Source organism: Eptesicus fuscus, chromosome 23 (genome assembly GCF_027574615.1).
Source record: "Eptesicus fuscus isolate TK198812 chromosome 23, DD_ASM_mEF_20220401, whole genome shotgun sequence".
Taxonomy (NCBI): Eukaryota; Metazoa; Chordata; class Mammalia; order Chiroptera; family Vespertilionidae; genus Eptesicus; species Eptesicus fuscus.
In genome coordinates this window covers 12,756,553-12,781,724 of record NC_072495.1, presented here as the reverse complement: position 1 = coordinate 12,781,724, position 25,172 = coordinate 12,756,553, and the positions used below count along the sequence as shown (strand labels likewise).

Sequence of the window (25,172 nt, the reverse complement as noted above, 5' to 3'; positions counted from 1 at the left end):
TTTCTGAGGGGCTGCGTTGGTTGCACCTGAAAAGTTGTGAGTGCATACAGGCCTATTCTCCATCCCCAACTCCGAGCCCAGAGTGAGAATGACCAGGCCTCAGGAGACCTGGTCCCCGACAGTGCAAGCCAGGCCTGGGCCTACGACAGTGCCGCCCTGATGTTTTCAGAAGTATCAGTTGATGAGGAGAGCGGTCCCAGGACAGGCTGGAGTTCTGGAATTTGGAATCACCTTGTATGTTTAAGCATAGACCTGACCCATGTCCCTGGGGGAGGCATACCTCCTCGTGAGCTCGAGGCTTTAAGCGAAGTCCCAGGCTTCCCTTGCCCCACCTCTCCCTGGTTTTAGTTATAAACTGGTTCCCAGGTAGAAACTTAACCGCCTGGAGGAGAGGAGGACAGTTTGAGTGCGGGCCCTCGGAGGTGGTTTATAAGGCGGTATCCTATTGGGAAGGAAAGGTGAGCTGGTTTACCTGTCCTCTTCCTCCATTTTAATGACAGCCGACTTCTGACCGGCTTTGGTGGAGTGGACTCTTTCAGAGTCTGTCCCAGGAGCTTGGTCTCCTAAAAACACCACCTTTGGCCATTGAGGTCTGGCCTTGAAGGCTCTGTGGGCGCATCAGCAGATGAGAGGCTTGTGGAAGGAGTGCATCCAACAGAATAGAAAGGTCTGGAGGCAGCATTCTTGGCGGCTCCTCTAGATTCCTGATGCCTCCATGGGCCTCCGTGCTGTGGGCTTGAACATGTAGGCCGGACTGCCCCGAGCCCCTGCAGGCCCCTCATCCTTGTCATGGAGCTACTTGTCATGGAGGCTGCACATCCCTCTCCACCTACCCCTGCACTGAGTTTCTTTGTTGCGATCACCTTGTCTGTTGTCCCTCTGTCCTCAAGATGATCGCCGAAGCCTTGGCCCAAGGCGGGATGCAAGTAAGAGCCCGGTTCCCGCCCACCACTGCTGTGTCTGCCGTCCAGTCAAGCTCCATCCCTTTGGGCAGAGAGCCCTCAGCACAGGTATTTACGGGGCGGTGCCCAGGGCTCCTGGGAAGCTTGGGGTCCTCTGAGCGCCTTTGTGAGACACACTGTAATCTCTGTGACTTCTTTCACAGTGGCTCTCAGAGTACCTAACCAAGCTTACATGAGGCCAAACCCGGCTTGTTTCTTGAGGGGATGTGAGTAAATATCTGGGCTTATTTTTATTTTAATATTTTGGATAGTTCTGATGTTTTCATTTTATACAGAATGTGGGAGTAAAATACCTTTTAAAAATGTTAGTGTTGCCCTAGCTGGTTTGGCTCAGTAGATAAGAGTGTTGGCCTGTGGACTGAAGGGTCCTGGGTTTGATTCTAGTCAAGGGCCATGCCTGGATTGCGGGCTCGATTCCCCATTAGGGGCCGTGCAGGAGGCAGCAATCATTAATTCTTTCTCCTCATTGATGTTTCTCTCTCTCCCTCTTCTTTCCTCTCTGAAATCAATAAAAATATTTTTTAAAAAAATGTTAGTGTTGTCCAGCCAGTGTGGCTCAGTGGTTGAGCATCAACCTATGAACAGGAGATCATGGTTCAATTTCTGGTCAGGGCACATGCCCAGGTTACAGGCTCGATCCCTAATGGGGGGCGTGTAGGAGGCAGCCAATCAATGATTCTCTCTCATCATTGATGTTTCGATCTCTCCCTCTCCCTTCCTCTCTGAAATCAATAAAAATAGATAAAAATAAGAAAAATGTTAGTGTTTTAGCCCTGGCGGTTGTGGCTCATCCCATGCACTGAGAGGTCACCAGTTCGATTCCTGGTTTTGGGCTCCCCAGTAGGGGGCATGCAGGAGGTAGCTGATAGATATTTCTCTCTCCTTCTCCCTTCCTTTCTCTCTAACATCAATAAAAACATTGTTTTTAAGTTAGTGTCTTAGATAGTTATGCTGTTGTCATTTTCATGGTAAAATAAAACAGAAGCTAAGCAAGTAGTTTGGCTTTCTGGGGCTGTGCTGTCTAATGCTATATAGCTATTAGCCATATGTAGCTATTTACATTTAAACTAATTAAAATTAAATAAAACTAAAAATTGAGTTCCTCAAGTTACAGTCAGTTGAAATTTAATTACATTTCAAGTGCCCAGTAGCCCCACGGGGAAGTCAGTGCCTGTCATACTGGACACCACAGGTCATCAGACAGGTCCGTCCATGGAAGCAAAGTGGTCAGACCATGCTGCTGTAGGGTTTGCTGTGTAGGCATCGAACTTACCACACACACCCCTCTTCCTGGGTAGATAAAAACTTCTGTGTACATTACATGTTTTCAGGGATACGAATTTCTGGTTCTTATATGGTAGGAAATTTGGAATTCTTCTATGGTATATTTGTTTAACGAATAGTCATGTGCATTCCATGGGCCAGGCACCATTTTAAGATTCTGAGAATAAATTGGAGATGAGGTTTCCTTATCTTATGGGACTTTCTTCCCATTTTAATGGGCTTGCTGTTAAAACCTCAGGTTTGCCAAAACTTTAGCATTCATTTTCTGTTGTCAGGGAGATACATCTATAGTCCTAGCAGGTGGTGGCCCGGCCTTTCTCTGATATTTCCAGCGTTTAAACCCGTTACCCTCCCACACACATACACACACATAGGGCCAGGGACACGTTGGGCATTTTCAGTTGTCCATGGTTCCAGAATTGGTGTATTTCTAATCCAGTCCCTTCTAAAAAAAGATAGCTTTTTTCCAAGAATATATCATTAAGCACTGGTCGGTGTGGCTCAGTTGGTTGAACGTTGTCCTGTGCACCAAAGGGTCACGGGTTCAATTCCTGGTCAGGACACTTACCTAGGTTGTGGGTTTGATCCCCCAGTCATGGTGTGTACAGGAGGCAATCAATCGATGTTTCTCTTTTTCTTTCCCTCCTTCACTCCCTCCCTCCCTTCCTCCCTCCCTCCCTCCCTCCCTCCCTCTCCTTTTTCCCTTTCTCCCTCTCTCTCTCCTCCCTCCCTTCCTCTCTCTCTTTAAAATCAATTTTTTTTTAATGTAGTGAGGAGCCCAGCTGGCATGGCTCAGTGGTTGAGCATCGACCTATGAACCAGGAAGTCAGGGTTCAATTCCCCTGGTCAGGGCACACGCCCAGATTGCTGGCTCAGTCCCCAGTGTGGGACGTGCAGGAGGCAGCCAATCAATGACTCTCTCTCATCATTGATGTTTCTATCTCTCTCTCCCTCTCCATTCTGCTCTGAAATCAATAAAAAAATTTTTTTTAATGTATTGAGGAGCCACCCCTTCTGTCCTAACAGGGGTACACCCAAGCTCTCAGCAGCTGACACCTCCAGACCTTGGCATGTCCGTATGGCATGGCATGTGGCTGCTGTCCACCCCCGGCCACCTGCACAAAGCCCACAGCAGGATGTGCTTCAGCATCTAGAGTGCCTGTCTGGTTTTGTTAACCTTTGGCAACAAATTGGGTTCAAGAAAACGCAGATTGGAATGTCAGATCTTTTATCAGTCTTTCTTGAGCCGAGGCTCCAGCGTCTCTGCCTCTCCTCCCCCCGTCCCCGGGCTGCATCTTCGTGTTGTGGTGCGGATGCTTCAGGGATATGGATGGTCGTAGCCAAGCAGAAGTCTGGCCAGACACATGGCGGACACAGTGCCCCACCCCGGGGTCCAGAGGTGACATGGGTTCCTGTCTCAGCACTCCCTTGGTGGGTGTAAGCAGGTGGCTCCACAATAGGACTCACTTTGCTCTAGAGGTGACGGTGGGGACACATCACATGCAGGAGACCAGTAACACGGGGCAGTTCCAGGGATGTCCAGTGGATGCGGGTGGTTCCAAGAAGGCTGGAGTGCATGGTGCTGCCAGCCTCCCCTGCGGTTTCTTTGCAGCACAAGGCTCCCCAGACCCACCTTGCTGCCCTCCGGCCCCGCCGCCCTTCCGCCTCTGGTTGCTTGCTCTTTGCCTGCTCTGTGCATCCACCCGGCCTTCCATCCTGCTTCTGCAGGCCCCCTTTCCACTTGTCCTTGCTTCCCCTGGAAAGCAGACGGCGCAGAGGTGCTTGGGCTCCCCTGCTAGACATGGGGCCTTGAGTAGGTCACTTTCACTTCCTGTGAGTGATGTGCAAGCGATGGGGTGGCAGCACTCTATGGCTTTGCCAGTAGCTGTGATAGACATGCCCATGTTTGTGGCAGAATGTGCCAGAAGAGAAAGATTCAGAGCTGGGATGCAGTTCTCCCCTGATGAGCCCGGCACGGAACTGAGGCAGCACAGCTAGCTGTCTTGGTCTCCTCTGTCCTAGAGGCCAGTCAGACCCGGCATGAACCTGAGGACCAGGGCTTACGAGCTGCCTCACTAGGCCAGTTTTTTCTTGACATGGGCCTTTGGGTGGCTGCTTCCCGTCTCAGGTGTGTGATTGGTGACTCAGGATTCAGGGGTCCTGGGGGCCGTGGGCCTCCCAGCACTGATGCCGGAGAGGCGTCCTGAAGGCCTCTGAGGGGTAAGGTTTGCTGCCAACAGGAGGTGTGCATTTTTCCAGAGGAGCTGTCAGATGCAAAGAGATCGGATGTCGGAGGCCAAGGGGGTTCCCTTAAGAGTTTTGACTGAGGGGCCAGAGGAGCCAGAGCCCAGGCTGGACGTGAGGGGGGGCTTGGGGAGGAGACAGAGCTCACGCGCCTGCTCAAGCAGGCTGTTCTTCACCGTGTCTCAGACCCTCGGTCTGGTGCAGGGGGCGCTGTGTATGTCCGTGGCACCATGGAACCCAAAAGCGGAGGATGTGAGCAAAGTGCGCCCTGTTCCCCATGTTCTGAGTGCTTGAGGGTGCCTCTTAAAATACAGGGCAGAGCAAAAGTAGGTTGACAGTTCATAGGGAAAATAATACAATAAATAATACAAAAATAAACTGTTTTGTGTGCTCACAATTGTAAACCTACTTTTGCCCCATTCCGTACAGTTTCAGACACTTAGGTGGGAAGTGGACTGTGAAGTGGCCTTTCTGCTGCAGGTGCCTCATTCCCCTTCAGAGAAGCACTCGCTTCAGGCAGCAGACAGAAGCCAGAACCTTCTAGAAGGGACAGCTGCTTGAACGAGGCTGAGGCACTCGGGGGCAGGTGGGGCGCATGCCGGGCCCAGGCGCTCAGGGAGAGGCCAAGTGGAAGGGTTTGACCTGTGGGCAGGAAGAGGGTGAGGCAAGAGGCAGCTTCAGGGGCTGTAGGGCAGGGAGTGGCAGCAGGTTGGAGTCAGGGAAAGGTTGGGGCTCAGGGGGCAGGTGGGGAGCGGCCTTTACAGGGAGGGTGCCAGACCTCGGGGAGGGCCCTCAGGCCTTTGCATCCCCTCCTTGGCACCATATGTGGTTCTCTGAATGGACTTTTCTGAGGCGACCCTCACCTTCCTGGTCCTGGGAGTTGGTTGGCACCTGAGTAGATTCTAGAGCATATTTTCCAGTGCAGGGGCCATGAGGCCCTAGGACTCAGTGCATCCAGGCCCAGTGAGGGCGAGTCCTACACAGGGGGGGGGGGGGGAAGGGCGGGGGGGAACTAAGCTGCTCCAGGCCCTGTTTGTGCCCCTGCTGATGTCAGCATGAAACACCTGGAACCATGTTGCTCCCCTCAAGCTCCCTCACTCCAGCCCCTCCACTTCCGGCTTGAATGTGTGCCTCTCTGACCCAGCCGTGTTGGAAGTGCCATGAGGTGGCCTCTGTGCCCCCTGCTGCTCCGTCCCACACACTCGGTGGGGTGGGGAGGAAGCCAGAGAACAGGAGGAGAAGCCATTCTCTCCTGGAGCTTGTTCCAGGCAGTGGGGGAGGAAGGGCAGGGCCCCATGCCTGCCCCTGCCCGCCTAGTGGGGTAGGGGGATAGGGGAGATGGCATCCTGTTTTCCTGGTGGGATCCGGGCTCTTTCAGACGTTCCTTCCTGCTCCCACAGGAGGACTGGAATGCAGCGACGCACTCCGAGTGATCCTAACCCAGCACTCCCAGTGCCATGGTGGAGGAGTGTGTGGGAGAGGGCAGTCGGTCTATGGAACTGGATGGTTCAGGAGGCGGGGTGTGGGCTGGGCTATGCAAAGCAGGCGCTGAGGTGGTGCTAGGAGTGCAAGGAGGTTGGCTAGGCTGTGGGAGAAGTCACTGCCAACCCTTGGGAGTGCTCAGGCTGGCAGGGCCTTTGGGTGATCCCGCTGTGGAGGGGCTGGGCCTTTATGCCACCATCAGTCAGTACTGGGCGAGGCAGCTCTCTTCAGGGCTTATTCCAGGAGAGGCCAGTTACCCAGGGCTGGCGGGCAGGCGTCTCTCCATAGTTGTCCTCACACCTGGAACTGCCACCCTGAGCTTCACTGTGGAAAGGGGTTGCTTCACACATCCTCGTCCCAGAGTCCTAGGGCGTGTGGTTTCATCCTGTGGAGCTCACAGGGGAATGGGACTTCCCTAGTGAGGACAGCGTGCAGTTGACTCTGTTGTGTCTCCTCAATGAGGACTGCAGGGAGTAGGGTGAGCCCTGGCTCTGCAAACAAGGCAGCAGCTTCTGAGAATGACGCTGAGCCACTCACGTGACAGAGGGACCTGCAGGTCCAGACCCAGAGCCCCAGGTGAGGCATGCTGGTGAGGGCTGGCCTGGGCCACTTTGCTCCCGTTAAGTGAAGGATGGTCTTACCCACCACAGAGCGGGTTTACAGAGGAGAGCTCCTCCAGGGCCACAGCCTTCCCTGGCCTCCCGCTCCACAGTCTCCCACACGGAGCGGCAGGCGCAAGGGGATGCTTGTCTCAGCGCAGAAGGCCCCGTTCTTCATGGGTCTCCCCCATGGAGCAAGGGCTCCCCAGCCAGGTGTTGGTCACCGTGTGTGTGTGTACCCGAGAGGTGGGGCACGTGCCTGTATTAGTATTTGAGAAGCAGGGCATCGAAGAAAGACAAGGGTATGCAGTGAGGCTGTGAGAGACAGAAGGGGCTGTGCGTGCAGCCACGTGGGGTCCCCAAGTCTGAGCGGGTGGGAACAAGGGGACAGTGGGAGTGAGAGTGGGTGGCAGGCGAGCAGGCTGAGCCCCCTCCACTTCCAGGTCAGCCAGAACAGCCTCACCATGCTGTCCTCGCCGTCGCCGGGCCAGCAGGTGCAGACCCCGCAGTCGATGCCCCCTCCCCCACAGCCGTCCCCGCAGCCCGGCCAGCCCAGCTCACAGCCCAACTCCAACGTCAGGTAGGCCTGGCCGGGGTGCCCCTCCCTGCCTGGCTCACAGGGAGGGCCCTGCTGGTGCCCACAGCTCACAGACACGCTCCCTTTCCCTTTGCTGCAGCTCCGGCCCTGCCCCATCCCCCAGTAGCTTCCTGCCCAGCCCCTCACCACAGCCCTCCCAGAGTCCAGTGACAGCGCGCACCCCGCAGAACTTCAGTGTCCCCTCCCCGGGACCTTTAAACACCCCTGGTAAGTCGGGTTGGGGATGGGCATAGCCTGAGACCCAGGGCCAGTCGTGTCACCCACATTAGCCCTGGGAGTTGAGATGCTGAGGGCAACCCCTCACCCTCATGAGGCCTCGCTTGTGGGCGTGGGCAAACCCGAGCCCCTTGGAGCCCGAGCACCCCATCTTGAGGGTTTGCAGAGAGTCGGGCCTTGTGGACTGGCTGGGCTCACCAGCTTCTGTCCTGCAGTAAACCCCAGCTCAGTCATGAGCCCAGCGGGCTCCAGCCAGGCCGAGGAGCAGCAGTACCTGGACAAGCTGAAGCAGCTGTCCAAGTACATCGAGCCCCTACGCCGCATGATCAACAAGATCGACAAGAATGAAGGTGAGGGTGGGGCCTGCACGGGGGTTGGGGTGGGAGCGGCAGACTCCCAGGCTGTGTCTTAGTATCCCCTCTTCTGTTCCAGACAGGAAAAAGGACCTGAGTAAGATGAAGAGCCTTCTGGACATCCTGACTGACCCCTCCAAGAGGTGAGCATGTCCTCAGGCCCCCGGGGGAGGGCGGTGCTACACCCACAGCTCATGGGGGATCCCAGGCTGCTGCTTGGCCAGGCTAGGACCGTGCAGAGTATAGAGAAGGGGCTGGGGCTCTACTTAGTTGTGGCTCTAAGCCCCTGCCCCCACCTTTGCCAGCTGTGGGCCAGCCCAGCTCACAGCCCAACTCCAGCGTCAGCTTCTGGGGCCCTCATAAGACAGAGCCTTAAGAAGCACTCGGGAGGCGGTGGAGTGCCAGGCTCTCGACACAGCGCCACAGAACTGCGTGTGGACTGGCCTCAGGTTACTCCCTTGGCTCAGACTGTCTCCTTCCTGGTTTGCTTTTCGGGACAGAGTGCTAGACACTGCAGGACTGGCCTGTTAGAGTGTGATGGCCCACAGGCCTTCTTGGCTTGACCCTCATTTGGGCCCTGGCCTACCTGTGCCTTGTTCTGCTGATCAGGACTGAGCAGCTCTTGGGGTGGGACCACCAGGCCTTAGGCTCTGGATTCCTGTGGACGGTTCCAGTAGCCAAGGCTCCCGGCCTGACTGTCCAGGGGAGGTCAGGTGGGTGTGGTTGGGATTAGCACACGTGAGCTGCCAGTTCCCCCAGCCTCTAGCACAGGGGGTCAGCCACATACCCTCTCCCCACAGGTGCCCCCTGAAAACTCTGCAGAAGTGTGAGATTGCCCTGGAGAAACTCAAGAATGACATGGCGGTGGTGAGTGGGGTGCCGTGGTCTGGTGAGGTTCTGAAGGCAGCAGGGAATGTCAGGGCGCACCCGACAGTGACTCGGAACCACAGGCTGAGAGCTGCCCTCACTGTCCAGGGTGGGCAGAGGGGGCTCACGGCTCAGCCTGGGTGCCCTGCTTGGAGTTTTCTTCCAGGTAGGTCTGCTGTGGGTGGTGGGGAGGTGGGAGAAATTGCCCTCCAGCTGTGGCCTGTGGGTGCTTCCTCCAACCCCCAAGCTGTGGGTTTTCCTTTAAGCTGCCTCCACTTGCCAAGCAATAGGCCAGGCCCTGGTGGGAGGGGACTCAGGGAGAATGTGTCCAGGATTGGCCATCTTGGACTGCAGGGGTTGGAGGTGGTGGGGAGCCTCGGGAAGTCTGGCTGTAAGTGAGGGTGAGGGCCTTGGGCTCAGGAGAGTCTTCCCAAGAGGAGGCTGCTGACCCCATCCATCCTGTACCAGCCCACGCCCCCACCACCCCCGGTACCACCAACCAAGCAGCAGTACTTGTGCCAGCCGCTCCTGGATGCCGTCCTGGCCAACATCCGCTCGCCCGTCTTCAACCATTCCCTGTACCGCACATTTGTGCCAGCCATGACGGCCATCCATGGCCCACCCATCACGTATGTACAGCCCAGGGCTTAGCCTTGAGGTGGGCGCAGGTGTGGGGCTACAGGCCACAGCCTAGCCCGGTGTGGTCACCACGATCGCCTCCTCCAGGGCACCGGTGGTGTGCACCCGGAAGCGGAAGCTTGAAGAGGATGAGCGGCAGAGCATCCCCAACGTGCTCCAGGGGGAGGTGGCCAGATTAGACCCCAAGTTCCTGGTGAACTTGGACCCTTCTCACTGCAGTAACAACGGCACCGTCCACCTGATATGCAAGCTGGGTGAGGACCGGGGAGGGGAGGGCTGCCGAGGAGTGAGCCCAGCCCCAGGACTCCACCATTTCTCCGGGCCACGGGGGTGCTAAGAACACAGCTTCCAGGCTTCGCCTCAGAACTGGCCCAACCCGACTGTGCACCGCGCTCAGCCTCCTGCAGGCCCCCAGGCTCACAGCACAGCCCCAGGCCCAAAGGAGCCTGCCTGCTTGTCCTTGATCCTTACACGTCTGGCCCCAGGACATCTTCCGAGGGCTGGACCTCGAGCCCAGCACTCCCCTCTCCCCTGTGCCAGGGAAGTCCAGCCCTCCTGTCCAGGGGTAGCTCTGCTGCCTGAGGCCCTAGAGCCAGTGTCCTCCAGGCTTTGCAGCCTCACCAGAAGCAGGGCTGGGCGGCAGGGTGAGCGGGGAATAGGCACAGCCTCTTGTGTTGCAGATGACAAGGATCTCCCGAGCGTGCCACCACTGGAGCTCAGTGTGCCTGCCGACTACCCCGCCCAGAGCCCGCTGTGGATCAACCGGCAGTGGCAGTACGGTGGGTGAGCCGAGAGGACGGCTGTGAGGAGTCCCTGCCTGGGACTCAGGGCAGGCAGGGTCAGCTCTGAGCAACCAGGGTTTCCTCCATGTGCCGCCCAAGCTGAGGTCCCTCCCTCTCCTCCTCTGGCTCCCCTTTATGGACAAGAGCAGGTTGCCCAGCAGCCACTGGAGAAAGAAGGGTATCTACCCCCATTGCGTCCCTTTGTCCTGCAACTTCAGGGCATCCGTGTACAATAGGTGAGGAGTGAGCAGACCCAGGCCCAGCTGTTCCAGCGGCCCTTGTGGGCCTCTGCAGGGCTGGCCTGGGGGACAGACAGGAGCTTGGGGTCAGGGGAACCCATCTGGGTGACATGGCTCTCAGAGGCCCAGAGGGCTTCATTGATGAGTCCCCGTGAGGGCTCAGACCTGGCACACACGGGACCAGGACTAGGGCTGAGGCTATCCCTGAGGGAAAGCCCTGGGCTCCAGGTCCATTCATGTTGCAGTTCTCCAGTGACACTGGGCCGGGGAGAGCCTGACAGCCACCAGCGGCGCATGGGCGATGGCATCCCAGGTAGCCGTGGCTGAGAAGTGCCCCCGACGCCAGCTCTGTGCCTGTGAGGGCAGGTGCCCATACAAGAGTTGCACAGTGCCCGTTGTCCTGGAGGAGGGCACAGTGCTCAAGACCCACTGCTCTGTTGCAGACGCCAACCCCTTCCTGCAGTCGGTGCACCAATGCATGACCTCGAGGCTGCTGCAGCTCCCCGACAAGCACTCAGTTACGGCCCTGCTCAACACCTGGGCGGAGAGCATCCACCAGGCCTGCCTCTCGGCTGCCTAGCCGCCACCACGGCTGCATCTCGGGCTGCCAGCCCACCAGGGGCCACGGGTCGGCTGGCAGCCTTGTTGGGGCCACAGAGGATACACACCTGTGTCGGACCTTTCTAGGTGTTGGCTCCCCTAGAGAGCCTGGGCTTAGGTTAGCTTTCCTGCTTTTATCTTCTGCCTTGGGGACCTACCAAGCGTTTCCCCACACTTGAACCGGACTGGGACAGGGGCTCTGGAGTCCTCTGAGGTAGGAGTGGCAGACACGCCCCCGGGCCTGCGCTCCTCAGGCTGCTGTCCCTTTGACACCTGCAGGGCCCCTGTCCTCCCTGACTCCCAGGGAGAAGTCGGGGCCCTGTTACAGCCCCTTGTGTGTGTGCCAGAAAACACTCTACCCATTTCTGTAGGAAATCCTTAAAACACACAGAATTCTCTGCTCGTAGTGTGGGGTTCGTACGGGGCCTGCCGTAGGGAGGCTCCCCATCCAGGGGCACCAGTGTGTCTCAGAAGGAAGTCTGGCCTGTGGATGGTTGCAAGTCGCCACTACCAGCTGGACCTCACACCTCACGGCATGTTCCCTCCAAGCCCTGGGGCCTGGGGAGCAGAGGATTCTGGGGGAAGCCTGTCCCTGGCACCATGTGCACTAGCTGGGCTCACTTTTGGGTCAGGGTGCCATCCTCTGGACCTGGTATCCTCAGAGCCACTCCAGAGAGGGAGGGCTCCCTGATGAAGCATCAGCCAGCCCTCTGGTGTCAGAGGTTCCCTCTTTTGTATGTGCACTACTATATCTTCTGTGGTTCTTATAATAAATTTATTATTCCTGTGTTTCTCATGAATTTGTCACTGTGCCCCACCCCACCCCGGTGAGTCCAGAGCCTACTATTCAGTGAGGGGTGTTGTCAGGGCTGAGCCAGGTCCCCCACCTTGGAGATGGCCATGGATGCCCAGACCTTAGTGCACCCTCATCTGACTGTTGATGCCTCCTCCTGGTTCACCTCCAGGGGTCTGGCAAAGTCCCTGTTCCCTGAAGCTGGAAGAGGCAGAGATTAGCCCTGAGGAACACCCATGAGATGTAAGAGGAAGCTGCTGTTCTGGCGATTGAGGGGTTGATGTGAGGCCCTCACAGGGTGGGGTATCACAGTTTAAGGCCCAGCACCCTGCAGAGGACCATTCTCCTGGGGCCTTGACTGTGGCCCTCCACAGGGGGCTGCTGGGCTCAGCAGTGTGGCTCATGGCCCATGTCAGTGTGGACACAAGATGTCGCCGAGGTAGGTGGACATTGTCTTGCCCTGAGGAGTGTCTGGTCAAGCAGAAGACCCGAGTGCCTGTGCCGGAAGGCAGCCCAGGCAGGAAAGGCCCCTGAACCCCATAAGGGAGTGCACACGAAGCTTGTTTCCAGGGCGGCCGCCAGCGCCCCCTCCCCAGCCCCCATTACAGGGCGCGGAGCTGGGGGCCTCCCAGGGCGGCAGCGCCTGACCGCCAGCGAGGGACTAGACTCGGACTGGGAGAAACAAGCTTTATTCTTCAACAGGTGAAGTAATACTTCTAACACGTTCTTGTGTAAATGCAGAATAGCAAAATACTGAGCAAGAAAATAAACGTTTTTCAGTTCTCAGACCAAGGACTTTATCTGCCGTGAGTTTGGTTTATGTGGAGTTTTTCTGGGATGCTGCCTAGAGAGGGTGAGTGTCCCCAGCTGTGATCTGGGCCTGGCGGGACCACAGTGCGGGCTGCGCGGGGCAGGCACTCAGAGCACGGAGCGGTGCAGCCGCCGGCTCTGCACCACCTGCAGCCTCTTCTGCCGCTCAGCAAAGTTGTTCTTCAGGGTCTGCTTCAGTGCGGGCAGGATGGCGCGCTCCGACACAGGAATGGGGCTCAGGATCAGGCTGGCAGGGGCAGAGGGCGGGCAACGGAGCCAGGACTTCCTTTCTGCTGTGCCCCGCCCCCTCCTCCTCGCAGGTGCCCCACCGTCCTGTGCCCCTGGACTCACCATTTCCTCGAGACGCCCTTGCTGGGGACCTTGGGGAGCTGCATAGCTTCCTGGTCACTGGGGAAGGAAGAAGCAGTGAGCCCCGCACGGCCAAGCCCCTGCTGTGTTGGGGCAAGAGCCATACTGGGCACTCACTTAGGAGAAGCCGGGTCAGCCTCCTCGGAGCCAGCCTGCGATGACCTCTGGGTCCTTTCCAGGAGAGACTTGAGATGCTGCAGCTGCAAGACAGGGAGAAGGCATGGCGGCCAAGGCTGCAGAGCCGCCAGGGCTGCGCCCCACCACCCGAGCCTCACCTCTTGGGCCTGCAGGAGGTTGGCATTCCACAGCTGGCGGATGACCACTTCACACTGCTGAAGTGAGGTGGGTTTGCGCAAGTGGGGGGGCAGGTTCATCAGGCGGGGCACCCCCATCACCTGCTTGCTCTTGTGCTGGCTGCCTGCCACCGAGGTGGCCTCTGAATTAAAGGTCTCCACTTCATCTCTGAAACAGTCAGTGCAGCAGCCCAGAGGTGGCCTGCCAGAATTGGACTAGCCACCCACCAACTCTTAGGGCAGGGGCCTGGCTGCCTTCTGCTGACCAGGGTGCACTGGGGGGTCTCTGGGGCCAGTGATCTGGGCCCATCTCTTCCTCCCCTCACAAGGTGCGCATGCATGGTTCAAGCTGTCCTGACCCCAAACTTGGTAGAACTGGTCAAGAGGGAATCTAAGGGCTGAGCAGAGAGAAGCAGGAGCCTGTCCTGCTGGCTGTACTACCTGGGGGACAATGGGGTCCCTTTTCTGGTGCAAAGTACAGACTCCCTGCTGCTTTCCAGGGACGTTCCAAAACCTGGGGTGTCCTGCTGACTGTGCCTTCCCATGGCCAAGTGAGTTTCCCAGGTGGAGCCTGGAAACCTGACTCTATGCTTGGTGAAAAGCAAGCTCGTTTGGAGGCCAAATTCTTGGAGAAAATGGTTTAGGGGCTGCTGCTGGCCCCTCTTGTGGGCTCAGGTCAGCACAGGGACCCTGTAGGACCCCCAGCTTAGTTCAAGCTGGAGGTCAGCCCATTTGGAAGGCAAAGCAATGGGCTGGTTCCAGGTTGTGAACCTACTAAACGCCTTACTTGGAGGGCCTCTGTGCCCCGGGGGCTTTGTCCAACTTGCTGCTGTGAAGCAGGGCAGCAGCCAGAGTCTTCTCGTCCAGGTCCGTCTTCTGGGGAGCATCAGTTTTTGAGTCTTGCTTCTTGGAGCTGAGCTGAGGCCTGGCCTTGTTTTGAGAGTTGGCTACAGGTCAGACCCAGACAGGGCCAATTACTGCGGGCATCAAGCATTTGTGCCCAAGTCCTCCAGGATCAGCTGTGTGTGCCCAAGGAGCCCCCGCCCCCTGCCTCAGTTTCCTCCTGGTAAAGGGTAGATGGTAACAGAGCCTCCTGCTGGAAAACAGGAATGAGGGTCTGAGGATGAAGCCTGTGGGCAGAGCCTCCTGAATGCTCTGACACCTGAAACAGGGCCAGTCTCCTCCCAGGCTTCCGAAAATGCTGGGGGTGGGGTGGCCCTGCAGCTGTCCCCTGACTAAAGCAGAACCCCATTTGGGACAAAAGGAAACTGAATGAGAGGCCCCGATCCAGCTGCACAGGTTTACTTTCCCAGAACAAGATCCATGGCCTGCCTGGTTCCTACGTAGAGCGGGTGCGCTCCCGATAAGCATGCCTGGCCTCCCAGGAGGCAGCGTGGGGAGAAGAGGCTCTCCATGCTGCAAAGGACGCCGGGGCCATCGGACCTGCGTCCTGCCTGCTCTGCGGGGACACTACAAGCAGGGAAGCCAGCTCCCCACCCTGTCTCTGGAAGACGACACAGAGAGGCTGTCAGTGAGTCTGCCCACACCCGCTCCCGGGGGCCTGCTGTGGGACCTTGTGCGCCTCCTTGACATCACTGTTTCTGCAGCCTCCCTCTGGCTGACCCACAGCCCCGTCCCATCCACCTCAGCCCCCGTCTGGTGGCTTCAGCTCACCGCACCCTCCTTGGCTCCCTTTAGTTGCCCCTTAACCCTCAAGTCCTTGGGGCCTGGCAAAGGCACCAGCTCCCCACCCCCAGGGCTGCCTAACAGTGGGGCACTTGCCCTCCCCCAAGCACACTGAGGGTGCTGGCAGGCTCACCTGACATCACTGAGTTTGGAATGGGCTTGATGGACTGAAAGCTGGAATTGGTGATGCTACCTGTGGGCAAACGTGCAGGGCTCAACCCCCGATGGCAGCAGTGATGCTTATGTTCCACTTTCCCCAGCAGCTTCTGCACAGCAAGAGGCTGGGCCCTCCTGCGCCCGCCTCCTGGCCTTGCAGGCCGTGGGCCCGGGGAATTCATGCAGAGCCCTCTCCAATGCTCTGGTGAGGCAGCCCCAGACCCAGCCGGTGCCTGAGGGAGCCAAGGCCACAAAGAAGGGGGCTTGGGGCCTTAGAAGTAGGCAGATCCTGAAGGCACACAACCTCTCCTGCTGTCCCTTCAGGGACCCCCCTACACTGCAGGACTGGGACCGCTAAATGGGCGTCACTGTGTGTCTAGGACAGCTCACTGGAGCTGCTCTGCCCCACTAAAGTCGGGCCCCCACATCCCATTCTCTGTGTCCCCCAGGAAGAAAGAGCCTTGACACCGCCCCCCCCCCTCCCCCCGGAGCACTCCATGCTGGCACCACTCAGTGTCATGTCTGGCCCCAAACGTTAGGGGGGAGAACAAGCCCAGAGCAGTCTGGGCTGGGCTGGGGGCAGGTAGAGTGAATGGGCCACAGATGAGGGAGGACTTTGGACAAGTGGCTGCAGGTCTCTGTGTCCTGCACTTTCTTCTCCCAGACTCCACAGTTGCTTCTGAGATGGTAGGGAGGATATCTGCCATCCCAGGGAGTGAGAGACAGAGCCACAGGGCTGGGCTGGGCTCCCAGCATTTCAGAGGGACACAGGAGAGGCCAGAGCAGCAGCCAAGTGAAAGAGCTCACCAAGGCAGTGAGGCTGGGGAAGGCAGGGCGGGCCTGGGCACTCCCACCGGCAGCCGTTCTGCCCACTGACCCTACTGTTCAGACCTCAGGCCTTGGGCTCCCTGAGAGTGGCACCTTCTGTGCTTGTCACCCAGACCGTGGCTGGGTGCAGTGGTGTCTGTCTGTCCAGATCCTCCAGGACCCCTCACCACTAGGACAGTGCGTGGGCCCCAGCAGCTGGTGGGCACAGGCAGTCTAGAGGGGCTGCCCTTGACAGTGGTGACTTCCCATCAGGCACTGTGGGCCTCAGTCTTACCTCTCCTATGTGACTTCTGATTCATTATTAGCTTGTAATGGAGATCTGGAAGCAAGCACATGCTCTCGTCATTTTCAAAGCCACAGCCATTTGAGAGAAGCTTGGTTTGCCCTCCCCACCCTCTCTCTGCTGAGTCCCCAAGATGCCTCAGGGACCCTGTCCCAGGGGCCAAGCCTTTGCCTTGGGCACCTTAAGGCTGGGAATGCCTCTGGCTGTTCCCTGAGCCAAAGCCCTGCATGAGAGCCTCACCCAAAATCCCACCCTTCATCCATGACGTCTGCAGGGCACCCTCTGCCAGGAGGGGGGACGGGGGGGAGAGCTTGGTTCCAAGGGTAGAGGGATGAGTCAGGATGACCCAGCTTTTAGGAGCCCCTGGCCATGGATGAGCAGATGTAGTCAGTGCCTCAACCAAGTGCCCAAGACACGGCTGATAGCAGGGAGGGACGGGGGAGACTCCAGAAGACATGGAGAGCTCAAGTGTGAGGAAGGCCAGAGAGAGGGGCAGGGTCCCATGGTGGAGGCCTCAAGTTCTGCTTCAGGCCTCGCCCAGGGGGCTGAGGACCCTCGAGGGGTGTAAAATTAGGAAGTGGGTCTGCCCTGAGGAGACACAAGGGCACAGGGCACAGATGTCTGGGGAGAGGCTGGTGGAGCCCAGGGATCCTTCTGGGCCAACAGGTCTGCCCTTGATCTGGGTGTGCTTAGTGTGCGAACGGTCACTGAGCTACTCTTGAGGGTATGTTTTACTTCTCTAAAGAGTTTTAAAAACGAGGTGGGCCTGGCCCTGCCTACCGAAAAGAGGGCTGACCGGGTGACTGTGGGAGATGATGCAGCCAGACCCGCCCTGCCAGATGGGCAGTTGACCAGGAGGCCACCTTCCAGGAAGACCCATGGCTGGAGGGGAGGAGTGGGGGGCTGGTCTGGGGTAGGGAGCCTGAGCCCCTACTTGGTAGGCCCCGGGGTGGGCTTGCTGCCCCGAGTCCTCCCTAAACCTTGCGTGTTCTAGAGTCCATGTGCTGCTTTGGTGCTGAGGATAGATACCGGGAGGGCAGGTCTTCCTGTGTCTCCGGTCCCACCGCGGGGGGGCGCGGTGTCCCGGCCGCCACCTGGACTCACCCTTGTTCTCCCGCTTCAGGTGATCAATCTCCTCGTGGAGTTTGACTAGCGTCTCGGAGTGCTGCTGCTGCAGGAACTGCAGGCTCTTCTCCAGGTCCAGTACCCGCTTCTGCGCCTCGCCGAGCCCGAGGTGCGCGGCCTGCTGCCCCAGGAGGTGGAGGGCCGCGGACGAGCGATGGCGCGGGCGCTGTGCGCCCCGGGAGCTCGGGGTCTCCGAGCTGGGGGGCGGCTGCCCGGCCGCCACCCCTGTTGTGTTCATGTCGCCGCAGCTGCCGCCGCCGCTCCTCCCCTCGGTGGCCGGGCAGCCCCGGCCTAGTGCCGCGTCGCCATGGAAACGGGCGCGACCTAGGGGGCGGGGCGTTGATGGGCGGGGCGGGGAGTGCGGGTGGGGCGGGGCCTGAGGGGGTTCTCTTTCCGCCTGGGGGCGCGGAACGTAACTTAAAAGGAACCCGCCCCGGCCGGCTTGGCGCAGCGGGTAGAGCCTCGGCCTGCGGGCTGCAGGGTCCCGGGTTCGAACGTACCGCAGGCGCAGGCTGAATCCCCGGTCAGCAGTTTTCCAGGTGCGTCCTTTCAGGGCGGTGGTCTGCACCGCTTGATTGGCCGGCATCAGGGCAGGGCGTCATTATTCACTGCAGCTGGCCCTGAGGTCAGCCTTGGAGATGGTTTTGTTGCTTCTCTGGAACCGAAACACAACAGCAGGGGCACAGTCTGAGTCACAGTAGGAAGCCGGGGCCTGGGTGGCGGCGTCAGGATGTCAGGATGTCAAGGCAGCGGGAACGGCAGCAGGTGTTTGACCGGTGGGGTCAGACCAAACCTGGGTTCAACAACCGCGGCACTTGGGTTCTGGCCAGGAAAGAATTCAGAGCCAAGAACCCAACTGTAAGAGTAAGTGGGGTGAGTTACAGAGGTAGGAAAAGTAATTCCTAGAAGAAAGGGGGTTAGGCAGCAAGTTCTAGACGCAAAGGAAGGGAGGGCCCTTGGAGCTTGGGAGTGAGGAAGCTGCCGGTAAAGGGCCTGGGGGTGGGGCGGGGGCGGAAGAGAGAGGGAATGGATGGGGGAAGGTGCAGGCGTGCCCCCGGGAGGAAGAGTGTGGCAAACTTTAACTTGGGATCACTGTGCTTGGTCAGGTCCCCATGCGCCCCGCCTGGAAGCAGCTGGCACCCCAGTCCCCCCATTCTGCTCCTGGCTTCTCAGGCACAAGCCACGGGGTGCTGCAGGCTATCCTCTCAGACTGTCTGCTCCCCCCAGATACCACCTCCCAGCCCCTGACCACTGGAAGCCAGGCCCCTCCTTGACCTTACCATTCTTAGTTCTTTATGACTTCTAGGCCCTGCACCACGAGGCCTTAGGGCAATGGGTGATCCTGCCTATTGTATCCCCAGTACAGCTGAGGGTGCACATAGCAGGTGGCTATTTCACAGCTGATGGATGTGTGGGCGAAATAGAGCATTTTATTTTTGCTTTTTAAAAATATATATATTTTTATAGATTTCAGAGAGGAAGGGAGAGAGAGATAATAAACATCAGTGATGAGAGAGAATAATGGTTGCCTCCTGCACGCCCCACACTAGGGATCAAGCCTGCAACCCAGGCACGTGCCCTGACTGGGAATTGAAACGTGACCTTTTGGTTCATAGGTTGACGCTCAATCACTGAGCCACGCCAGCTGGGCTCATTTGTGCTTTTGAGCGTGTTGGAGAATGTTTTCAGGTGAAGAAAATAGAGCGGGAGAGAAATGTGGACTGGAGGGTTGTGCAGGGAGATGGTCAAGGGGAGGTTACCCCATCCTTGTGGGCAGGGATGGACTCCCGTCAGGGGGAGCGGAGAAGGGGGTGTAGTGGGGAAATGGTGCCATTGACACCTGACCCCAGGCCATCCTCTCCTGGGGTGTTCGGATCTCTTCTCTTGACTTAATGAGTCTGGTAATAAAAACCAGTTCATCTGTCAATGCTCAAGCCAGCCTGACGAGATGCTCATGTGGGCTGCTAAGTGCACAGTTCAGTTCCCAGCTGCATGTGACCCTCAGCTTCCAGAAGGCACAGAAAGTACAACACATGTTCCAGGATCACCAGGTTTTTGTGGGGTTTTTTTGGTGTTTTTTCTGTGCGTCTTTTTTTTTGTATTAAAGGAGACTCTGACGTGTTGAAGGACAGAAAGCAAAATTCTCACAGCTTAGACCCGGGTGGGGAACATCCGGCCCATGGCCACATGAGGCCCAGGAAATCATTTGGTCTGGCCCTGCCAAGGCATGAGGGGTGAATTACTTAAATGTTTGACCAAATATAGCAGGCTAATTTATTATTAGTTTTTACGTCTTTATTGTTGAGAGTATTACAGATGTCCCCCTTTCTTCCTCCCCTTTGCCCCCCTCCACCCGGTTCCCAGCCCAGGCCTTCACCTCCCTATTGTCTGTGTCCACAGGTAAGATCTTTGGTTAATCTCTCCCCACACCCTCCTCCCTCCTTCCCTCTGAGATTCGTCAGTCTGTTCCATGCTTCCATGCCTCTGATTCTATTTTTTTCACCAGTTTATTTTGTTCATTCGATTTCTTGTTCATTTATTTTGATTTTTAGATTCGACTGTTGATAGATATGTATTTGTTGCCATTTTATTGTTCATGTTTTTTACCTCCCTCCTCTTTCTCCCTCCTCCCCCTATTCCCCCCCTCCCCACCCCCTCCTCCCCCTCCTCCCCCTCCTCCCTCTTCTCCTCCCTTCAACATTTCATATAATACTGGTTTGGTGGTGATGAACTCCTTTAGCTTTTTAAATTTTTTTTTTTAATTTAGTAAATCTTTATTGTTCAGATTATTACAGTTGTTCCTCTTTTTCCCCCCCAAAGCTCCCCTCCACCTGGTTCCCATCCCACCCTCTTCCCTTACCTCCCCCGCACTGTCCTCATCCATAGGTGTACGATTTTTGTCCAGTCTCTTCCCGCACCCCTCACACCCCTTTACCCCTGAGAGTTGTCAGTCCACTCCCTTTCTATGCCCCTGATTCTGTTATATTCACCAGTTTATTCTGTTCATCAGATTTTTAATTCACTTGGTTTTTAGATTCACTTGTTGATAGATATGCATTTGTTGTTCATAATTTTTATCTTTACCTTTTTATTCTTCTTCCTCTTCTGAAAGAATACCTTTCAGCATTTCATATAATACTGGTTTGGCAGGTGATGAACTCCTTTAGCTTTTTCTTATCTGTGAAGCTCTTTAGCTGACCTTCAATTCTGAATGATAACTTTGCTGGGTAGAGTACCCTTGGTTGTAGGTTCTTGCTATTCATCACTTTGACTATTTCTTGCCACTCCCTTCTGGCCTGCATAGTTTCTGTTGAGAAATCAGCTGACAATCGTATGTGTGCTCCCTTGTAGGTAATTAACTGTTTTTCTCTTGCTGCTTTTAATATTCTCTGTCTTTTGCTCTTGGCATTTAAATTATGATGTGTCTTGGTGTGGTCCTCTTTGGATTCCTTTTTTTGGGGTTCTGTGCGCTTCCTGGACTTGTAAGTCTATTTCTTTCACCAGGTGGGGGAAGTTTTCAGTCATTATTTCTTCAAATAGGTTTTCAGTATCTTGCTCTCTCTCTTCTTCTGGCACCCCCATAATTCTGATGTTGGTACACTTGAAGTTGTCCCAGAGGCTTCTTACACTATCTTCAAATTTTTGGATTCTGTTTTCTTTTAGCTTTTCCAGTTGAGTGATTTTTGCGTCTTTGTATTTCAAATCTTTGACTTGATTCTTGCATTCCTCTAGTTTGCTGTTGGGTGTCTGTATAATATTTTTATTTCAGTCAGTGTATGTTTAATTTCTAGTTGGTCCTTGTCCATATCCTCGAGGGTCTCTCGCATATCCTCGAGGGTCTCACTAAATTTATCGGCCTTTTCTAGGAAATTCTTGAAAAACCTTATAACCGTGGTTTTGAACTCTATGTCCAATCGTTTGTTTTCCTCCATTTCTTTGGTTTGTGATCTGTTTCTTTTTCTCCCCATTTTCACTGCTTCCCTGAGTTGGTAGGGTAGCTTTGTGTGCTAGGTGTCCTATATGGGCCAGTGGCTTGGCCTCCCCTGTTACCTGAGGTGGACACTCTTGGTGCACCCCTTTTGTGGACTGTGTGTACAGCCTTGTTGTAGTTAAGTCTTGATTGTTGTTGGTATCAGTGGGAGGAGTTGACCTCCAGGCCAATTGGCTGTGAGGATCAGCTGTGTCTACTATTCAACTAGACTTGCAAAATTGTAAAAGCCTCTGTGCTCAGCTTGGATGGGGTGGAGTTTCAGGGTGGAGCTTCAGGGTGGAACCTACAGCCTTGGCTTCCCGTCGGCCCCGCCCTATGAGGTTCCTGGGTCTCAGTGTCCCTCGGTACTCGCTGCAAGCACCTCTGAGAGAGAGGCGCCCTTGAGTTTCGTCCGCTGCCAAACAGTCCAGTCTCTCCCCCAATGAATCTGGATACCCAGATTCTCACCTGGAACTGGGGTTCAGTGCAGTCGGAACTGGGGTTCAGTGCAGTCGGAACTGGGGTTCAGCACAGTCTGGAGCTTTTGTCTCCTTCCTGCTAGAGCAATCCTGTGGCACAGTCAATAGTCCGTCCTCTGTGCGCATTCACGTGCGCGCCTCCAGAGCTCTGCCTTTCACTGCTCCCCTGAGTTTCCGCCTTACAGCCCAGATTCCCCCAGTATGAGTCTGGGTCCCCAGGGTCTCGCCCAGTACTGGGGTTCAGTGCAGTAGGAACTGGGGTTCAGCGCAGTCCAGAGCTTTTATCTCCTTCCTGCTAGAGAACGCCAGCCAGGCACTCAGCCACCCCTTCCTCTCCGGCTCCGTCCTCTCCGCACATGCACGCCCGTGTCTCCGTACCTCAGGCTTTTACAGCTCCTCTGATTTTCCTTGTGGTTTTCTCTTTCCTTCTAGTTGTAGGATTTCCAGTCAGCCAGCTTTCCTGTGGTTCTGGATGATGTCCGTTTTGTCTTTTAGTTGTATTTTTGAAATTGTAATTGTTGTGCGAGGCTGCAGTTTAAGTGTTTACCTATGCCGCCATCTTGGTTTTTTCTCCTCCTTTAGCTTTTTGACTCAGCCTCTCATCATCTGAGCTGGGCACTCTAGGTTAGTGGTCACCAACCGGTGATCTGTGAGGTCTGAAAGGTTGGCAACAGCTGCTGTAGGGTGCCTCTGTGTGGGCTGTGTGCACAGTCTTGTAGTTGAGCCTTGATTGCTGTTGGCATCTCTAGGAGGAGTTGACCTCCGGGCCAATTGGCTGTGAGGTCCAGCTGCAAGACAGTGGGAGAGCTGCTATGCAGGAGGCGAGGCCCGGCTGTGAAGCAAGGCAGGCTGGTGCTAGTGCTGGTCGTGGGCCTTTTATTGATGGGTTTGGGGCACGCTGTCACCAGCTGCAGCTTGTTTGAGAGATTTTAGCAAAGTCTGAAGCCTGAGCCAGGACAGGCCATTCATATGGAAAAGTTGCTGCAAACAGCTTGGGTGGGGCTGCAGATTGGGTGGGGCAGGATTCAGGGAATCCCCAGGGCGGAGCAAACAGTGTGCTCCAGGAGGGTTGAGACTCAGATATGGCTGCCAGTCAGCCCTGGGACAGGGGAGGTCCCAGCACAGGAACAATGACCCCTGTGAGCACCCCCATCTGGGTGAGAGCCACCCCTGAGTTCCTGCCCTGATGACAGACAGTCCAGTTCCTCCCTGTATGCGCCTGGGGAGGGCAGGGGAGCAGAGTTCAGTAGAAAGGAGGGAGGGGCAGGCAGGAAGGACATGGAATGGCTCCTTTGGTCTCTTTGGCTCGGAACTTGCTGGTAAGCACAGGGTTTGCTTCCTTAGGGTCAGGGCCTTTGGCAGCGGTGAGATTTGCACAGGGTTTCTGGGTTGTTATTCTCTCAAGTTCTCTAAGTTTGACATTCTTACCCAGAACTTCACAGCAGCTTTCTGTCCAGCGTGGCAGGCACAGGGGCTGCCCAGTTAGCCGGGCCCTTCGGGTCCAGAAAGCCAGGCCAGATGGTGATTCCTGGCCCAGCTGTGGTGTGTACGTGGGACTGTATGACAGATGACGTCTGAGCACAACCTTCCACGCTTGGGAGCAGGTCACCGAGGTTAACCCTAATTCCCAATGGGAATCACTCCCTCCCCGGTGACTGAGAATGTGTGTCATCCCAGGAATCAGTGACTTTGAAGGATGTGGCCGTAGACTTCACCCAGGAGGAGTGGGGCCAGCTGGACTCGCCTCAGAGGGCCCTGTACCGGGACGTGATGCTGGAGAACTACCAGAACCTTCTGGCCCTGGGTAAGAGGCTCCCCGAGGCTCGGAGTCTGTGGTCTGGGCATTGTGCCACACCACAGGTGTGACTGAGTCCCCCTCAGCACCAGCCTGGGGTGGGGGTTGTGGTCTCTGTGGTGCTGCTGGCATCCTTGCCTGGAGGTGTGGCTGGACACAGGGGGAGCCAGAACGAGAGAGAGAGGGGGGATAGCGTCCTGGAAGCCCTACCTGCCCCAGAGCTTTCCAAGGGAGATGGGTGGGGAGGAATACCCATGGGCTCCTCAGAATGCATGCCTCATTTGGGTTCCCATTCTGGGACCCCCATCCTCGGGGACGACACACACCTCTCAGTGCCAGCTCGTGCTGTTCTGGGGGCTCTCCTGCCCCAATGCCAGACAATCTAGTTACTCCCCGCATGTGTCTGGGTCCCCCAGTGCTGGATCTCGGAAGAAGCAGGAGTGCACGGGCTCTTTAAGAGGAACAGTGGGATTCCAGCAACCTCTGTCCCTGAACCAAAATTCCCGCTAGTTTTTTTATGGCCTGAAGTTACCGGAACTTTACCCAGCTCTGGAACCCTGGGCTGGGGGGCTGGGATCCCCTCCCAATTAAAAACGTGGCACACATGCCGAAACCGGTTTGGCTCAGTGGATAGAGCGTCGGCCTGCGGACTGAAGGGTCCCAGGTTCGATTCCGGTCAAGGGCATGTATCTTGGTTGCAGGCGCATCCCCGGTGGGGTGGGTGTGGGAGGCAGCTGGTCGATGTTTCTCTCTTATCGCTGTTTCTCTCTATCCCTCTCTGTAAAAAATCAATAAAATATATTAAAAACAAACAATAAAACATGGCACACGTGGGTGCCGGACCAGCCCATCCCGCGCCTCCATCCCTCCTATCTCAATGCGTTCTCCACTTCTCTAGTGTAGGACTTCATTCGGCCAGCTTTCAGGCGGTTCTGAATGATGGTTGTCCTGTATTTTAGTTGTAATTTTGACGTGGTTGCGGGAGGTGGAGAGTAGGTGTTTATCTTCACTGCCATCTTGATTCTCGCAGCAGGTTAATTTTTAAGTTGATAATTTTGTATGGCCTGCAAATGATGTCATAAATATCCAAATGGCCCTGGCAGAAAAAAGGTTCCCCACCCGTGGCTTAGACCTAGCTTGGGGGCTGTGCTAGCTGCATCCCCAAACCTCTGGGGACCCATTATCATCCCGGCCACTTGTGTCTGCATCTGCCCGTCTCTGCTGCTGAAGTGAACCCACTGGTCCCTGGGCGAGGGGCGACAGGACGCCCAGCGGGCTGAGCGCAGGCACCGGAGGACTCAGGGTTAAGAACGGGCTACGAGCCTGGTTGGATTTTTGGTCACAAGCTACCAAATACCACTACATGGAGTCACATAAAAACACAAAGCCCAACTTTTAGTCCGAAAACTCCCGCCCCCACAAGATGGCTGGTTTAAATCCCTCTTCAGAGTTGTTCTCTCTGGTGTCATCTGTATAATGAAAGGTGTGTGAGGCCCCGTGGGGAATTTTGACAGTGAACATGTAATTGTTGTGTAACTTCAATATTTAAGTGGTATCAAAAGGTTACTGTCTTTGCACACTTGATTTTATTGAAGGTACAAACAACGCTCTTGATCATCTTTGGTTGTAGACCAGAATATGGCAGAGGGACGGGCGGTCCTGCCAGATCCCCGATGCCTGCAGGGGACGAGAGCCCGGCCTGAAGGACCAGGTGGCGACA

At 56.3% G+C, this 25,172-nt stretch overlaps 2 protein-coding genes and 1 long non-coding RNA gene across 9 annotated transcripts in view; 2 read left to right on the top strand and 1 right to left on the bottom strand.

The window, feature by feature from the left end:
• Window positions 1–11,654, top strand: part of MED15 (mediator complex subunit 15) — a 63,069-nt gene extending 51,415 nt beyond the window's left edge. For 2 of the 6 annotated variants that reach the window (XM_054712440.1, XM_054712439.1), the window contains 10 exons: window positions 891–1,010; window positions 7,015–7,151; window positions 7,249–7,376; window positions 7,601–7,735; window positions 7,818–7,881; window positions 8,539–8,605; window positions 9,074–9,234; window positions 9,332–9,498; window positions 9,925–10,027; window positions 10,709–11,654. In XM_054712440.1, the coding sequence (XP_054568415.1) occupies window positions 891–1,010; window positions 7,015–7,151; window positions 7,249–7,376; window positions 7,601–7,735; window positions 7,818–7,881; window positions 8,539–8,605; window positions 9,074–9,234; window positions 9,332–9,498; window positions 9,925–10,027; window positions 10,709–10,952 (1,326 nt within the window). In that variant the 3' untranslated portion in view covers window positions 10,953–11,654. The remainder of the gene's footprint in view (window positions 1–890; window positions 1,011–7,014; window positions 7,152–7,248; window positions 7,377–7,600; window positions 7,736–7,817; window positions 7,882–8,538; window positions 8,606–9,073; window positions 9,235–9,331; window positions 9,499–9,924; window positions 10,028–10,708) is intronic. The other 4 variants (XM_054712442.1, XM_054712441.1, XM_008142619.3 and 1 more) reach the window with 3 other exon arrangements.
• A 677-nt stretch (window positions 11,655–12,331) lies between these two features.
• CCDC74B (coiled-coil domain containing 74B) lies at window positions 12,332–17,498 on the bottom strand. Of its 2 annotated transcripts, XM_008142621.3 has the most exons (8): window positions 17,188–17,495; window positions 16,075–16,119; window positions 14,950–15,009; window positions 13,918–14,077; window positions 13,113–13,299; window positions 12,955–13,037; window positions 12,820–12,876; window positions 12,332–12,715 (listed from the first exon to the last, which is right to left on the bottom strand). In XM_008142621.3, the coding sequence occupies exons 1-8, from the start codon at window positions 17,444–17,446 to the stop codon at window positions 12,577–12,579; spliced, it is 990 nt and encodes a 329-aa protein (XP_008140843.2). In that variant the 5' UTR covers window positions 17,447–17,495; the 3' UTR covers window positions 12,332–12,576. The 2 variants fall into 2 exon arrangements, with proteins under 2 accessions (XP_008140843.2, XP_054568421.1); XM_054712446.1 differs by having other exon boundaries at window positions 12,955–13,299; window positions 17,188–17,498.
• A 121-nt stretch (window positions 17,499–17,619) lies between these two features.
• LOC114231947 (uncharacterized) lies at window positions 17,620–25,157 on the top strand. The gene is made up of 3 exons (XR_008555250.1): window positions 17,620–17,747; window positions 23,335–23,461; window positions 25,083–25,157. It is a non-coding gene; the product is annotated as an uncharacterized LOC114231947 (long non-coding RNA).
• Window positions 25,158–25,172: the final 15 nt, after the last annotated feature.